Source organism: Elaeis guineensis, chromosome 2 (genome assembly GCF_000442705.2).
Source record: "Elaeis guineensis isolate ETL-2024a chromosome 2, EG11, whole genome shotgun sequence".
NCBI lineage: Eukaryota > Viridiplantae > Streptophyta > Magnoliopsida > Arecales > Arecaceae > Elaeis > Elaeis guineensis.
The window spans coordinates 14,414,812-14,430,962 of record NC_025994.2 but is presented as its reverse complement, the minus strand read 5'-3'; the positions used below and the strand labels follow the sequence as shown (position 1 = coordinate 14,430,962).

The 16,151-nt window shown below is 37.0% G+C and overlaps 1 protein-coding gene across 2 annotated transcripts in view; it reads left to right on the top strand.

The window, feature by feature from the left end:
- Positions 1–3,358: 3,358 nt before the first annotated feature.
- LOC105059818 (uncharacterized) overlaps positions 3,359–16,151 on the top strand; it is a 51,723-nt gene continuing 38,930 nt past the window's right edge. For both annotated transcript variants that reach the window (XM_029260448.2, XM_073251592.1), the window contains exons 1-6: positions 3,359–3,498; positions 4,830–4,929; positions 5,024–5,119; positions 10,657–10,969; positions 11,051–11,145; positions 14,921–15,020. In XM_029260448.2, coding sequence (XP_029116281.1) covers positions 10,786–10,969; positions 11,051–11,145; positions 14,921–15,020 — 379 coding nt within the window. In that variant the 5' untranslated portion in view covers positions 3,359–3,498; positions 4,830–4,929; positions 5,024–5,119; positions 10,657–10,785. The remainder of the gene's footprint in view (positions 3,499–4,829; positions 4,930–5,023; positions 5,120–10,656; positions 10,970–11,050; positions 11,146–14,920; positions 15,021–16,151) is intronic.

Below are 16,151 nucleotides of genomic sequence, written 5' to 3'. Positions count from 1 at the left end.
TTATTTTTTTGAAGACGTGTAGAGATAAGATAGTTTTAAGCTGAATCTTACATTAAAATTTGAGCTTAAAATAATTGTTGCCTTGATAAACAAGTTAAGATGAGGTCACTGAAATACTTTAAAAATAAAAATCCTGTAACCGGAGTAGACATCCCTACCATCTACTTAGTTTGTTTTACAGTCAAACATAAGTTTTTAATTGTCATGAAAGAAAGGATAATTGAAGGACTCAGGTTGGATACTGTGGCATGTCTAAACTCAAGTCTATATGATATTTTTGACACTATAACATATACGCTCTTTTTGGGGGAGAGAGATGATGCTGCAGCACATGTTTTATACCATGTGCTAAGACAACCAAAAAGGTTAGTGAGGGAATGAATCTCTATTTCATCACTGTGTGAGATCCTTGAGGTTTATATGATTTCTAATAGTATCCTTAGAACTTTTAATTATTTTTTGATTTTTCAGTTTGGTAATAGCTACTTTAATATGCAACCAATAACCATAATAATATGATCTAATGAAGCATATTTGGAAAAGTTGCTAAATTAAAATTGAGAGATTCAAATTGAAAAAGAAGATTATTTTATCTATATCCTTACTTATATTTATTGGTTGACCGATTATGTCAATTATAAAAGTGTGAGACATAATTATGGATATAAATAATATCTATGATCTAGCATGCTCTTATATATATTAAAATATATTTTGAAGAGATTAGAGATGTTGAGATTTTGTATCAAAATGAGTTTGGGTTACAGCAAGATATTTTTGTTTAAGTTTCAGGCTGCTATTTGTCCTTAACAAGTGAATAGCTATAAAAACTCAAATATATTTGTTGGTTGCATGATCTATTTGCCAAATATGAATGCATGCATATGTGAGTAATTAGAGAGTGGTACATGTTTATGTGGGGACAAAGTCGAGTCCATCATATGTGAGTGGGAGATATTGATATTTTTGGATCTGGATTGGGCATCCATGATGGTTGACCTGACTCGATCCAATAATCCAAAAAGAAAAAGAAGGGGGGGGGGTTTGAATTTGAATAGATGAGGAAGCTAATATCCCACTAAAAATGAAAATTGCTATATAACTTTTTGAACGTAAAAAAAATTATCCCTCATAAATCTAACCTCTTCAGGGACTTCATGGTGATTTTCTTTTCTCTTCCTCTTCCTCTCTTTCTCTAGATACTCTATCACTCTCTCTACATATATCCATCACAAAAGATATTTAGATTTTGAATCAAAGAGTATTTTCTTTATATGATCCAACATCAATCCATGAGATTTGTTTGAAAGAAATTTATAAGTTTATGCTCCTACTTTAAATTTTATGTTAAGCTTTGTTCTTCAATGGCTTTAAGAAAGAGAACTACCACAACACCTAAATGGGGGACAAGATAATGTTTGGTGAGTACATTAGAGCATAGTGACAAACTTGTCGCAGGGTAGAACGGCACCACTAAAAATTCTATCATTTTGCACATGCCAAATCACACAAATCACACAAGCAACAAACTATTTTTGCTATTGATCAATGGAGGAAGACCACACATAGTCGAACATATCCAGTGAGTCAAAAAAAGAAATCGATAGTCTATAATGAGTATTAATAAAATGCCAACAATCCATAACAAAAGAGTACTTGAGAAAAATATGAGTACAATCTTCAATCACACTCTGACAGAGACCACATCATTATAAATGAGAAGGGATGATATGACAAGCCACAAGAAACTGTTTCGTTTTTGAATCGTTTTACTGTGGTGATTTCCTTGAATTTTGGTCACTTTTTTTCACTGTAGGTCCTAACTAGTAATAATTGGGCTTATATGGCAAAAATGGATGCCTATGTGACAGAAATCATCTAAATAGACTTTTGATGAGAGAAATAGATCGTAATTCAAGAAAAAATTATATTAAAATAGTTAAAAAAAATAGAAAGATCAAATTTGAATTTTTAAACTTCAAGAATCATTAAAAATTTTTAATTTGAGTGACCAAACATATAATTTATCCTTAATTTTATATGACCATATTAATACGTGATTAATCTAATATATATATATATATATACATTAAAATGGCATGTATGCAAATGTCATTTAATACCAAGCGGAATGCTTCACATGTAGAATGCTATCCCATTATATGTTAATTGGAGGATATTTCAAAGGATACCATGATAGGCATATATCCCTAAAAATAATGTTATCACATTTTATAGAGTAATAGGCATTTTTGTAATTTAGGAGTAAAGAAAGGGCATTTCATAGGGTCCATACCACAGCGGTCGTATAACCCAGAAACAATGTTTTGACATCTCGCTCTACTTCCACATATTATTTTTATCCACCTAACGGTAGATAGGTAATTTTAGAAAATATAATAAAATATATTAATACTATTACGCTACGTATTCAAATAACTTATGTGAAAGCATCAAAACCTGCTTCTCACGTGCCTGTCCAGGGGTTACTTCGTAAAGTAGCGTAGATAAAAATGTAATTTTCTTGAAGATCTAATAATTTATATTATCAGACTAAATGGCTTCAGAATTTAAAAATTTATATTTTAATATATTTACAAAAATAATAAATTTTTTAAAAATAATAAAAATAATAATATTAGTAATATTGATAATATGAATAATATTTAAATAAAATAATATATTTTAATAATACTAATTTTTTATTAATAATATTTTTAAAAAATTCATATTTTTAATAAAATATATATTATTTTTAGAATAAAATATATAATTGATAAAAATAATATTTTATAGATGTTATATTTTTAAATAAAAAAATATTATAAGCTGATCCATGGGCTTCACGATTTTATCCTTTAAAAAGAGTTTCACATGGGAAGGATTTTTTCTTTCTTATAAGCACGAGTTCTCTTTGACTCACAATTGATGTGGGATTATTGGTGCCCTCCACATTATTAGAACCATAATCTCCAGTCAAGAGGGACTCCGATGTGTACAGTCTGAGAAGCCTCACAGTCAGTCGAAGCAGATCTCAGCCTCAAAAAATCGAGGTGGATCTCGATCCCCTATCTGGTGTGTCATTATTATGGGCAAAGACTCGATATATTATTTAAATTTTAAGGATTAATTGTGAGATTTTTAAACTTCAGGGATCATTCAAAAAATGGATCTAAAGGTTAGAAACCAAAAATATAATTTATACTTAAGTTTATGTGACAATATTAATCTATAATTAATTTAATTTTATGTCGGGCTCGGTCCGTGCTGTTTCCGCTGGGCCAGACTATTGTCTACCAGGCCGGGGTTGGGCCGCAGCCAGCAATAGCGCCCCCAACTATTTTTCGTGCTCGCCGCTCGGGATCGCCCTCCTCCCTGCCCCCCAACAAATCTCCTCTCACTCCGCTGTTCGGAATCTCCCTTCGCCCACCCTCCTCAGCGGAGCCTCCCGGTCTCCCTCGCCACCCTACTTCTCCAACCTCTCGCTCAGCGGCTCAGGTGAGATCTCTTCTCCTCTCCTCTTCTCTTCTTCTTCCCCAGATAGATCTCGGCTGAGATCGGCAACATTGGTGATGAATGATCTTAAAAGATTGGTCCTTCAAGAGATTACCGTATGCTGTTCTGCTTCATCTTTCAAATAGATTAGGCTAAGTAATAAAATAGGTTGAATCAACTACCGTGACTGCCAATTAGGTTCCTTGGCAAGTTATAAATTTATGTCTAGCATCCCGTTTTTTTGCTTTCTGATGCAACAAGATCATCAACTGAAATCTATGTACGTAATGAGATCGATTTCAGGTAGCACATATAAAACAGACCCCAAATCAATTAGAAATTGTTTCCTACTTAGTTGCTCCTAAGAGAACTTGAGGACAGTAACAGCAATCATCAGGCATCTGATTTCACTGGCGTTCTGCTATTACACGGAATAGAAGAAACAATGATATGGAAGAAACATATGGTTGCTTGATTTTTGTTTCTCTATCCAGGTTTTTACTGCCTCCAGGGAAAAAAGGAAAAATCCATCAGGTCCATGAACAGATTGGTTCCTAGGACCACAACAATCTTGCATTGGATGCTTCATAAATTCGTTTCTGTTCTTGTAGATATGTAGGGAGCCAGGTTGTAATACTGTTGTTTGTGTACAGTTGCCTTGATCTCAGCATATTGCTTCTAAGAGACTGTCCCGATATAGTATAATTTTATTTTATTTTTCCTAATCTATTGCATTGGCAGACTAAGACTGGTAAAATTGATATGCGTGCTTGTATTGAATGTGATAGCTTTTTTTACATCTCTTTTACATATGAAACTGATTTTGAATAAATTCACTGTTTCTTCAACATAAATCAATGTTGTGTTTCGAAGCCATGAAGGTTTGTGGGAAGTCATACATTTGGTTATTTTGGAGAAGGGAATGTTATTTGAAGTGTGAAGGAGGCTTTGGACTGAGAGATATTTCAAGTAACATGTTGATCTTTTCCTTGCAAATGGGGGATTGTTGCTGAAGAATGTAAGGTTGGCAGCAAGGAAGATGCTATTAATTGAGAGCAGTTACTGTGTGCATGATGCCAAGTGCCTTGTCCTTGTTGTTAAGAAATCTGAGTGAAGATTTTTCTTTCTGAATTAAAGAACTATGCAAAAGCAATTCGATCAGAATAAATACTCTGTGATTAGATGTTTGCATATTGGCATAGTCATCATTACTAATGATTTTATTTACATCTGATTTAGCAAATAAAATGTTTCTAATGATTGGAATTACAAAAATGATTTCAGCAAATAAAATCATCTTATTGCTTTGATTTTTGGTTACTTCTCTGTTTCAGAATATTATTATCTTGAAAAAGGAAGAAGTTTGCATACATCTCTATCTCTTTTAAGCACCAATTGCATCACAGAGGAAGCAACTTCTGTTTCTTCTGCTTGGTAAGTTTATTTATTAGTATGTACGTACAGTTAATAATTAATTAGCAATATACATTAGTTGACTCATTGCGGAGTTGTTTGACTCCTTAATTAGTGGAGGCTCTTATATGTGCACAAGATTGGCTACGAGCTTCACCACTTTCAATTTATTGTGAAGAAAGCATGGATGAGCTTCAATGACTTGAATCAGGTAATGACTAATGAATTTATTCAATTATAGTTTTATTTGCTAGTAGCTTAGTACGTTTATCATTCAATTCATGAAAATATAACTTAATGTATTGTCTATTTCAGAATTTAGAACTTTGGTGATGGAATCCACACTTTTATGAGTTTGATGATTTATTGTTTATTCCAATAAGTTTCATTTCTAGTTTTCAACTTTTATGGTTCTTTGCTTCTCCATTCCCAAGTTAAGGGTGGGTCATATGCTTTTGTGGATCACGGTCTCACGCACTAATCCTCCGTTTGTTGGCTATGAAACTCTTTAAGGTTTCGATTAGGCATGTTGACAATTGCTTTCACTTTTGCTGGATCCACCTCAATTCCTCTCTCGCTAACAATATACCCTAAGAGCTTGCCCGAAGTAACCCCAAAAGTGGGGTTGGTAATTAACTAAATGAATGGCGTCTATGAAGTTGAAGTTAGAAAATCAGATCTCTTACCCTATCATACAGCAGCGAGTGAATTATCACGCACCTTCGAATATTTCAACATCGACATTTGGTTTACAATAATGAGGGAATCGCCCATAGCAACCCAACTAAAGGTGCACTGGCAGCTCGTAGTTGCGGCAAACGCCTGCTTCTTCCATAGAGTTAGAGTAGCATAGGTTAGTGTGCATGGAAAGAGAAAAGATGACTCCATTGGCTTTGCTAGGCTGGAGCATGGTCTTCCCTTAGGTCCTTTGCGGACGACGAAAGCCTCTTGGCTGTGCACATTAGTCAAAAATATCGTTTTAGAAAAAAATATCGGTTGGATCTAAGGCCAATTGCAAAGTAGAAGCAAGTCCCATTTCATTTTGCATTTCATTCTGTTAGGTCAAGGTGAATCGAATGGTCTTTTTTCCACTTGACAATCCCCTTCCATATCATTAGATAGGTAGCGCCTATTAAAGAAGAGAGACTTGATTAAAGGACTCATACAAGACTTATTCCAGACCTATCCCCTTGGGCCAACTCTCTTTCTCAACCGAGTCTTGTCCCTCCCTCCAAGATGGAAGTTTTGCTCCAGTTTTGGTATGAGTAATTCCGGGCAATCTCATCCACCGCTTCAAGAAAGTCGAAGGCGTTCCCTTCCTCTGGCGCAGTACTTGCCGCAGGAGCCCATGCCGATCTGGTTTAGTAGCAAGGTGATTCTTTTTCCATTCCTATATATATGGATCTGTGCAGCATTTCCATGATATCGTTATGATCAGTTAATGGGACTTGGCCGACCTGCTTCTTTGGTCTGCGTTTCTGGCCTTTCATTCTGCGGGAAAGGATTGTTGAGTCCCCGCCCATCATGAATGAAGTGAACAACATGGCCCAAAGCTGATAGAAGAACTGATGGAGATTAAGTATCCGAAGAAGTTTATGAACAGCCCAATGTCGTTGACAATGATCTGAATGTCGACAAATCTAAGGAGACTCTAAAGAATGATGAGCGGCCTAGCATCGTCGCAATCATGCTGTATTGCCATGGGAAAAAGACTTGCAGTGTATCAGTGGCTTTTCCCCTTCAAGCTGCCTTTATTTTTGGTTGAATTCTCTCTGGTGGAATTGCTGTACATGAAGAAAAAAAAATTCTCTTTTTTTTTTCTTTTGTGAAAATGAAAAAGAAAAGAATTTGATGATAAGAGAAGAGGAAGGACTCTGAATTGATAGTGTCGCTACCAAAAGATCTGGATATGATTGTGGAAGTATGTGACTTGGTGAAAACTAGGCCACACGCTCTCATTAATCGGTATCTACCATGGGATAGCGAATGCTCGATACACCATTGAGAGCATTAACCCCAAAAGGAGGAATATTGTGGTGTTATAACAGCAGAGTGGATTCAGGTCACTTCTCAGTCCATTTTAAGCCCAGTTTTCGCCCTTTTTGTTGTGTCATAACCATTTTCCTTAGCCCACGTTGGGGTGAGAAGTTTTCGTCTGTCTGCCCATTCAAGCAAGCCAGAGCGCAAAAATTGATCCACATTTGGTGGTATTTTCATTTCCTTTTTATTTTTCCTATGATTGATATTCCATGAATGATTGATATTCACATTGCAGCAAAGATATCTCTGATTGCAAAGATACACCAAAGTTCTTACTTTTGTTTTTTGTGATTTCATTATTATCTGCATCTGTGTCTATTTTTCAGCTCTTGTGAATGTTCACTTGTTTTGGTTGGCAAGGTTTTGCAACAGTTTTGTCTTCTCTCAGTTAGGTTTTGCAGCAGTTGTGAGTGCTTGTTGGTTTTGGTTGGCAAGGTTTCCATTTTGTCCCCTTTTGTGCATCCAGAACAAGCCAAGTTTATGGAAACTATAAAAGTTTATGGAGACTATAAACTATCAAGAAAGTTTATTGAAACTAGTAAAAGTCTGAGTCTTGTAAACTTTTCTAGTAGAGATTGTTGTGGCTTTCTCAAGTGTCTGTTAAACTTGCTTTGGTCATGCATACTTTTGATACCATTCTCATTTTGTTTTAGCCATGTAGGATGTTGCAGTTTGTAGTACTAGCAGAGTACTTAATTATTGGACTTGGCTTTTGGCTTTTAGATGTGGCAGCTTGATGTACCCTCCTATTTAATTTACTTGCATGTTAATATACTGTATGCTGAAATTTGGTACTTGCAGCTTCAGGCTGTGAATTTAGATTATAAACCTAGAACTAGAAATATTTTTGTGATGCCTTGTGTAGGTTGTGCATGAGAGGTAGGATATATGGTGATGGAACCCTATTTTTGGATCCTAATAGTGGAAGTTAACCTGTAACCTGTTTGCCTACCCTACTTGAGGTGTTCTTCATAATTTTTGGACAGATTGCCAGGTTGATCATTAACATAACAGCTGATGTTTGGAAATGCCTGTGGAATGGGTCAATGATGTAGCATATCACAAAGCATGTGAGTGTTGCATTAGCTTTGGCAGACTGTATTTTTGTCCCTTGCTTATCCAACCTAACAAATGAGGATTAATATTCTTTTCTAGAGGGGGCCATTTTGTTGTGACTGATCTGACTACATCTTTGGTAAGGAAGGGCACAAATTGCTTGGTCTAGAATTATAGACCACAAAGGCATTCATGTTCATTGCTGGGGAATTTGTTTGATATCTCTATGTTGTTGTGAACTGTTCCTAACCAAGTCTTGCTGCTTTCAAATAAGGAATGGGTGCAACCATTGTTTGGTTCAAGCTAGTCATTTGGTAGCAGACCATAGCCTGATTATTGTGTGCTAATTACATGTAAAAAAGATACCCTCGCTTGGCTCTGCACGGCAACCTATGGGAAGCCCATTTAGCCCAATGAGCATCTTGTACTGCCTATTTATGGGAAGCCCAACTAAAATAGCTCTACTCAACCCAAGAAACCGAATCAAACCGAATGAATTTCTCAGGTTGGTCTGAATCAAGGAATTTCGTACCGGCTCGAACCGGTTGATACACCTCATATCGAGCCGGACCTATAGGGAATGAGACAGTTCGATCAGGGAAAGCGGTATGCTGGAGGAGAGAGGAAGAGAGAGAGGAGGAGAGGGAGAGAGAGTAGATGCCGTCGAAGGTTGGTGGTGGCCTGCTGTGGCTGCTGAAGGGCTGCGGAAGCCTCTGAGGCTCAACTGTTACCCGACAGGACTTTTAAATGAGCGAGAAAGAGAAAAAAAAGGAGAGCGACGTACTGCAGGGAGGCGCAGCTGGTGGAGGGGTCATAGGAGTTTGTCGGATGGCCGCCGTGGCCACTGGACAGCGGCCATTGGCGGGCGGAGCCGCTGCCGTGGAACAGGGGCGACACTTTTTAAAAACGACAATGAATAGTGAAGCCAGCAATCGGTTTGCCGGTTTTATTTTTTGATTTTTTTTTTTAAATTCGAAAATAGTGAAGTCGATAATGGGTTTGTCGGCTTCATTTATGTGAAGCCGGTAATTGAATTGCCGGCTTCATGATTTTCTGGATTTTTTTAAAAAAATATATGTGAAACAGGAGCGATGATCCTGTTTCATGCCTACGGTGCCACACACATGGAGTGCATCATCTGGCGGCCATGGCGTCCAGCCGAAGGTTGTTCGATGGCCTCCCCTTCCTCCTTTTCTTTTTTTCTCTCCTCTCTATGTCTCTCTTTTTTTCTTTTCCTCCTCCCAGTTCGCTTTCTTTGCCTGTGTCAGTTCGCGCCGGTCCGATTCGATATGGACCCACACTGACCGACCGGCATGGATTCTGGTACTGAGTCCGCGAACCTTGGTCTGAATAAATTTTTGCATGTGGATGGTTTGATTCCGGTTTCGGTTTTTGGAAATGTATTTGGTTTGGTTTCAAGAATAATCCTCAACTGACTTGACTCAAACCATGTACATCCCTAGCCCCAGATTTCTTTAGTTTAGTTATTGGGCTTTATACGGGCAAAACCCATTCCAACCCTCCAATTGCTTGGCACATTAAGGCCTGGTTGGGTTCGATGAATCAAGCCCAATAAATAATTAGCCACCAGCAGTCCTCTTTTTTGCCCCGGCTGGTGGACGTCGCCAGCCATCCCAATAATGTAGGTCGAAGCATGGATGAAGGCCCGATTTCTAGAACCCTCCCACATCTTTTATCTCCACTAGTCCTGCATCTCTTCTCCAACCTTTTGATTCCTATGTTGTGTTTATGCTGCATTCCAAGAAAGGGATTGGGGAGGAACACAATTTGATCCAGGGTTTCAGTCCTTGCATAAATTGATCTCTTCCAATGTTTTGCTGCAAGAGAAGTCCTTGATCTCTGTTTGGAGGTACCAGTTTATTATGGCACTCAGTAGTCGTCGAGAAATTTGAATCTAGATTTTGATTGTAATGTCATCACTTCCATCATTGTTTAGATGGTGAATTCTGCCATCTTTATAGGTTTTCTTTAACTAATAAGGGTAAATATCGGCAGCCATTATTGTACTGGAAGGCTAGATTACTGCAGTATATTGAATTCTTTATGCATTTGATGGCTTTAGGAGAATGTTATTTTCAAAAACTTTGTGAGGACTACAACCATAGTCGGTGCTTTTCTAATTGTTCATCATGTGATCTATTTTATGTTCTAAATAGTAGGAGATGAACTGTTTTCATGCTGCTTACTCAAGTTTGTAGCTTTTTGCATGACCAACGATGTGTAAATTTTCGTGCTGTTACTTGTATATTTGAACTTAACCACTACTGGAGCATGTCTCAGGAAAAGAAAATGTCAAATTGAAATTATGCATGCCATAACTGTCCATTGCGACTATATATTGGTATTCAAGAATCCAATAACCTCCCCAGTTTCAAGGGATGACATAGAAATGAAAATTTTACTATTTTAATTTGGAATGTATTGTCCGATGTAGCTCGAATTGTAGGGCTTATAAGTAGCAGTTGTGCACATAGAAATATTGCATTAATATGATCTTTCTACATAGGACTATTTGATTATGCTGTATTTTATCCTTGGGCAATCACTTTCTCCATGTGCATTATGCATAGCTGCACATTATCGAATACTATGCATGTCATTTGCTTATAGTTTGCTTTGTCCTAATCACAGGTTTAGGTTGAGAGTTTATTGCCGAATACCTGTCAATATTATGATGAGACACCGATAAAAAAAGTTGGTTATTGCTGTTACCTGCTTAGACACTAGATAGCAGAGGCATCTGTTTTGATAGAAGCCCTGATGTCACTGCCTTCAGAAAATAAGATGGATCCAGTAAATTCATTTTTGGGAAGATTGCTTCTGGAAGAGCTTACTCCTGTTGTCATGGTCCTGTCAACTCCTCTTGCGGAAGATGCTTGCCAAAAGAATGGACTGAACTTTGTTGAGATGCTTCTCCCATTCTCTCTGTTTAACAAAATTGATGGTAGGAAAATAATATTTTATTTCATTCTGCGAAACATTTCTGCCACCAGAAATTTCATTTTACTGTAAATTTCTTGTTCAGTACCCGTTCGTACTGCGAGTGATCAACCTTACAGGTTGCAGATGTTCAAGCTACAACTGGTTTATGCTTCTGATATATGCCAGCAAAATTATGAGGTAATATTTTAATCACTACGTAGATTAAATATGAAGTTATTCTGTTGCTTAAAATTTTAAATTGTGATTGGAGATTGAGTCTTGCTTTTGATTGAAGCAAAAGAAGTCCCATATGCATTCATATTTTTATCCTTCTCATTGTTATATTTCTATAGAATAGAATGTTCTGTTTCCATTCTTAGGTAGATGGTGTAGTTACAAATTCAGCATTAGCCCTTACACTGGTTGCAGATACAGTAACTTCAGATATTCAGGTAAAGGTCCCATATTGTTATTCGCAGAAAATATGGCTGGAACTTTATCATGTAGAAGATGGGAGCAAACAGAGGATCTGAAATTAGAACATGGAGAGTTCTTAGGAATGACAGTTTCCAAGTTTAGGTTTAAAGAATACAACAAAGTGAAGCAGGGATGGTCATGACTCTTCTTGTGAAGTTGTGCAGTTTCACAGATACTGGTGCTGCCATTATGGTGCAGAAATGAAGATTCAGTTGGTTCTGAGGCACAAGAAGATTCTTTGAATTATATAAAAAGTTGAGAAATAGATGTGAGGCTTGGAAGTCTTGAATAGGCTTAGAATGGGACAACTGAAGTGAAGTGCACTTTTGGAGGCTACTTGTGACAATGTATACCAATAAGCTTGCGAAAAAATTGTAGGAATATTAGAAGATAAAATTTATAATCCTGCTAGTGTATTTTACCTTTCTTTTTCTTATTTGATCTTCCATCTTGCATAGGAAAACTAGTGTTTGACTTCTCTGGATCTATGGCTACAACCAAGTATTCAGATCCTGGCGGGATGTCTCGTGGGACAATGGGATGGGGTACCATCGCATGTAGGCTTGGCAATTTTGTCCGATCCGTCGGGTACCCGACCTGATCTGAATAGGGTGGGTTTTATCTGATCTGATTAAAATCCGGGGTGATTATGGGTTCTAGAAAAAAAATCTGAAGTGGATTCAGATCAGGTATGGATAATAATATGCCCTGCCCCGAACCCGACCCGATATATATATATATATATATATATATATATATATATATATATATATATATATGTATGTATGTATGTATATGTATATATATATATATGTATGTATGTATATGTATATGTATGTATATGTGTGTATGTGTGTGTGTATATGTATGTATGTATGTATATACATACATATATATATATATATATATATATAAAATTTATTTAATCTCTTATATATAAATATCCAACACATCCCTAGCCATCTAAGCTTCCCTATTTGGCCGCTTCAACCTCCCACCCGATTGATCTCCTTCCATATTCGGCCACTCCAAGCCTCCCACGCGATTGAGACTCAGGATGATTGAGCTCCTTTCGTATTTGGCAGAAAATCAAGAAAAAAACCTTCCTATTTGGCTGCTCCAAGCCTTCCACCCAATTGGGAGGATAGAAAAAACAAAGGAAAAATTAGGGGAACCTTCTTATTGGGCTGCTCCAAGCCTCTCGCCCGATTGACACTCTTGAGGATGGTAAAAATAGAGGAAAAATTGGGGGAAATCGTAGGCAGATCCATGCAAACAAAGGAAAGACAGAAAAATTTAAAAGGTAAGACTTTTCCCTTATTTTTTTACCTTTTTGTTTATTTTCCCTTTATTTCATTCTCTTTTTTGGATATCTTTGGGAGATTTTTCTATTTTTGCTTTCTTTTCTTTTTATTTCATTCTTCTTTTGGGAGATCTATGGGGAACGAGAGCACCTGAGGGAGATCGGGGGAATCTTGTGCCAGTTGTGGTTGTGGGAGTCAGTCTCTTAGGTTTTGAGAGCTTAATCCTAGCAGAGGGATGATTATTTGTAGGGTTTGAGAATTTTTGTAAGACTTGATCCAATCTAACCCGATCCGGTCCGACAAAGTAGGTATTCCTGACCCGACCTAATCTATGTCCTTTATTTTATCCATCGTGAGACGAGTATGGGGTGGGTATAGATATAGATTTATTCATAGCAGGATTGGTACAAATATTGATTGACTTGATCCAGACCCAACCAATTGCCACCCCTAATCCCATGTGTCAGGACAGGGACATCCCACTAGCACCCCAGCATCTCGATCGGGACATCTTGGGACATTCCCTGTCCCGAGCATCGGAATGGGATGGGATGGTGGCGTATCCCATTCCATGGGAAATCCAAGACAGCCCTGTCCTACGGGATTTAAAATCTTGAGTACAACATTTTTCATTCATTTTATCGATCAATATTTATTTTAGGTAAATACCGTTTTCTTCTTTCAAAAAGTCTTCTAAGTCGTTAGGAGTGCATGTTGGAAGTTGGGACCTTATTCTTGTTCCCGCATGTCAGCACAACTAAGTTGTTTCATTATAATAGCTTTCCAATTATTTTGTAGTTTATTCTAATTTTAGTTCCGTTCCTATCAGGAAATGTGATTATCTTCAGGTCTATGATGTCATGTTATTCTTTGTACATGACCACATTGTTGCAGTGCAATTGCCATTCTCATCCTTATTGAATTCTGCATGTGTTGCATGGCAACAATACTAATTTTACTGTATTCAATGTCTTTAACATTACTCCTTTGAGCTATACTAGTCTTTTTTACTAGGGTTGGCAATTTATGACCCAACTCATCAATCTGCCTGTTTAAGCAGATTCAGGTTGGGCACAAATGGTTTTGGGTTATAAACAAGCAATCCATCTACGTTTATTAAACAGGCCAGGTTTAGATTTAAATGTTTGACATACCTATTTTGCCCCATTTAATAATTGGATCAGGTCATGGCTTGACCTCTTTAACCTATTTGAAACTTGTTTAACCCAAGGTTTGCCTCCTTAATATTGGACTCCATACCGGTGTCATCCTATTATAATGTCGGTATGTGGCATGGTATAAGATGGTGAGACGTACCGATGTTGGTACAGTATGAGACTGCGTGTCGGTTTGGTATTGGTATAGTATCGTATGGTACCAATTGGTACCACAAACCTTGATTTTAACCCATTTAAAAATTAAAACCTATTAACCTATTTCAAGCTTGTTTAACTTGACCCACTTAACTTATTTAACCTCTTTAAACCCATTTAACCTGTTAAAAACCCACTTAACTTGTTTAACTCGTTTAACCTGATTAACTTGTTGAGTAAGGATAGGTTGGGTTACCTGGGTAATAACAAGGTCGGGTTTGGATTAGGATTTTTGACATACTTAGGGCTTGTTGGGATATTCTTATAGGATTGGGCGGAAAATCTTCTAGGAATAGAGCTTGTTGATCTATCTAGCTTACATTTTCTGAAAGCTTGTCTAAATCCAGTCCGGTTCCTAGCCTTTGGGTTGCAGGAAGGAAAAAAAGGTCCCATGGAGGTCTTTTTTCCTTCCCACAGGATTTGGGGGGGTGGTGTTTGGTTGATACGGGATGAATCCAAACAGGATTTTCAGCCCAATCCTGTAGGAATATCCAAATAGGCCTTTAACAAGCAGGTTGGTTTCAAGTGACAAATTTTTGACCCAACCTGAATCTGATCTGACTAGACCAAATTGCCACCCCTATCTACTGCCTAAATTATTATGAAGTATAAGCATTTATGTGAAGCCTTTATCATTTGTTTGTGCTGTGAATAATGAATTTTCTTTGCTAGTTGTGTCTATGAAAGAAACAATTTGATAAGTTAAAAAAAATATGTGAATATGTGATGCAATAGTTTATTGTTGGTGAATTACATGCAACAACTGAACAAGTGCCTGTTTGCTGTCCTCTAATATTGATTTTGACTTTCTAAAATCAGGCTGCAGAAGAGCATTTGAAGAAGGTGGTTTGTGATGCCAGTGAAAATGCACTCCCTGATTTGCTTTCTGATCCACCACAACTTGAAACCATACTCAGCAGTGAGATGACATACCTTTTACTAGCATCTTTGTCCACTTATTTAGTTGAGATTGAATTTTTATTTTATGACTGTCTAAGAGGCATTACATAAACTTCTTTACTTACAATCCAGATGAAGGTTGACAACAGAAAAATGAGATATGCACATGTGAATGAAGTCTTCCTTTACACTTGGGAAGACTAATAAATACAAATTTGACCATATAGTGGAAAAAATCGATAGGCATATGTCTTGTAGTGCAGTAGTACTGCTTAAGGAAAAGATGTACCATTGTTAGAGCTTCTTTATGCAACCATTGTGCATTACATATGTTCAAGGTTTTGCCCTTCATTTGCTGGATCAGGGAATATCCAAAGTATTTGTCCTAGGGATGGTGGGGGCATGATGTAGATGGATTTCTTCTGATTTATGAATTTGGGAAGGTTGAGGGTGAGAGGATGGATGATCATGAGTTACTAATAGGTGGGATTAAAAAGATAGAGATAGCTTTGTAAGGATGTTGGATGTGAAAGAAAAAGAAGGGAATCAAGGGATCATGTTAATAACTTCATGCAGATGTGCAAAGCTCTATCATCATTGCTGCTCCTACTTGTAAGGGGAGATTTTATGAGCTATTGGTAAAATTGGACTATAATTTAGATTAATTTAGATTATAATATATAAAAGGATGCTTGGCCAGGTGTTGTGACTTGTCTTTCCTTTTTTTTTTTTTAAATTTTTGCATTGGACCTTTGTACAGTCAGGTGAACTATTAAATTTGTGCTCTTTGAGAATATAATGAAATTCTCATCTTCATCATTATCGTCACTTATTAGGGCCTTTTATTTTATAAGGTTTGCTTCCACCTTTAGCAAAGTGTACACTAGTGTGGTTAATTCTCTCCCACTTTCTCAATTGTTTGAATCATTGAAGGCTTGCAGTTTCATTCTCTATGCATTTTTCTGGGAATTTTAGATACTAGGGAAAGCAAAGTTTGGAAAAAGCATATGCTGATTCATAGACTTTGCAAGGGTTCTAGTCTCTGAGTTCTTGGATGCACTACTTAAAGTGTCTATGTGGCTTCTCTTTTGCCACTTCTGCTTTCACTCTTTTTGTAGGTAATCCTTGACTTGCAAATTTATTCATACTA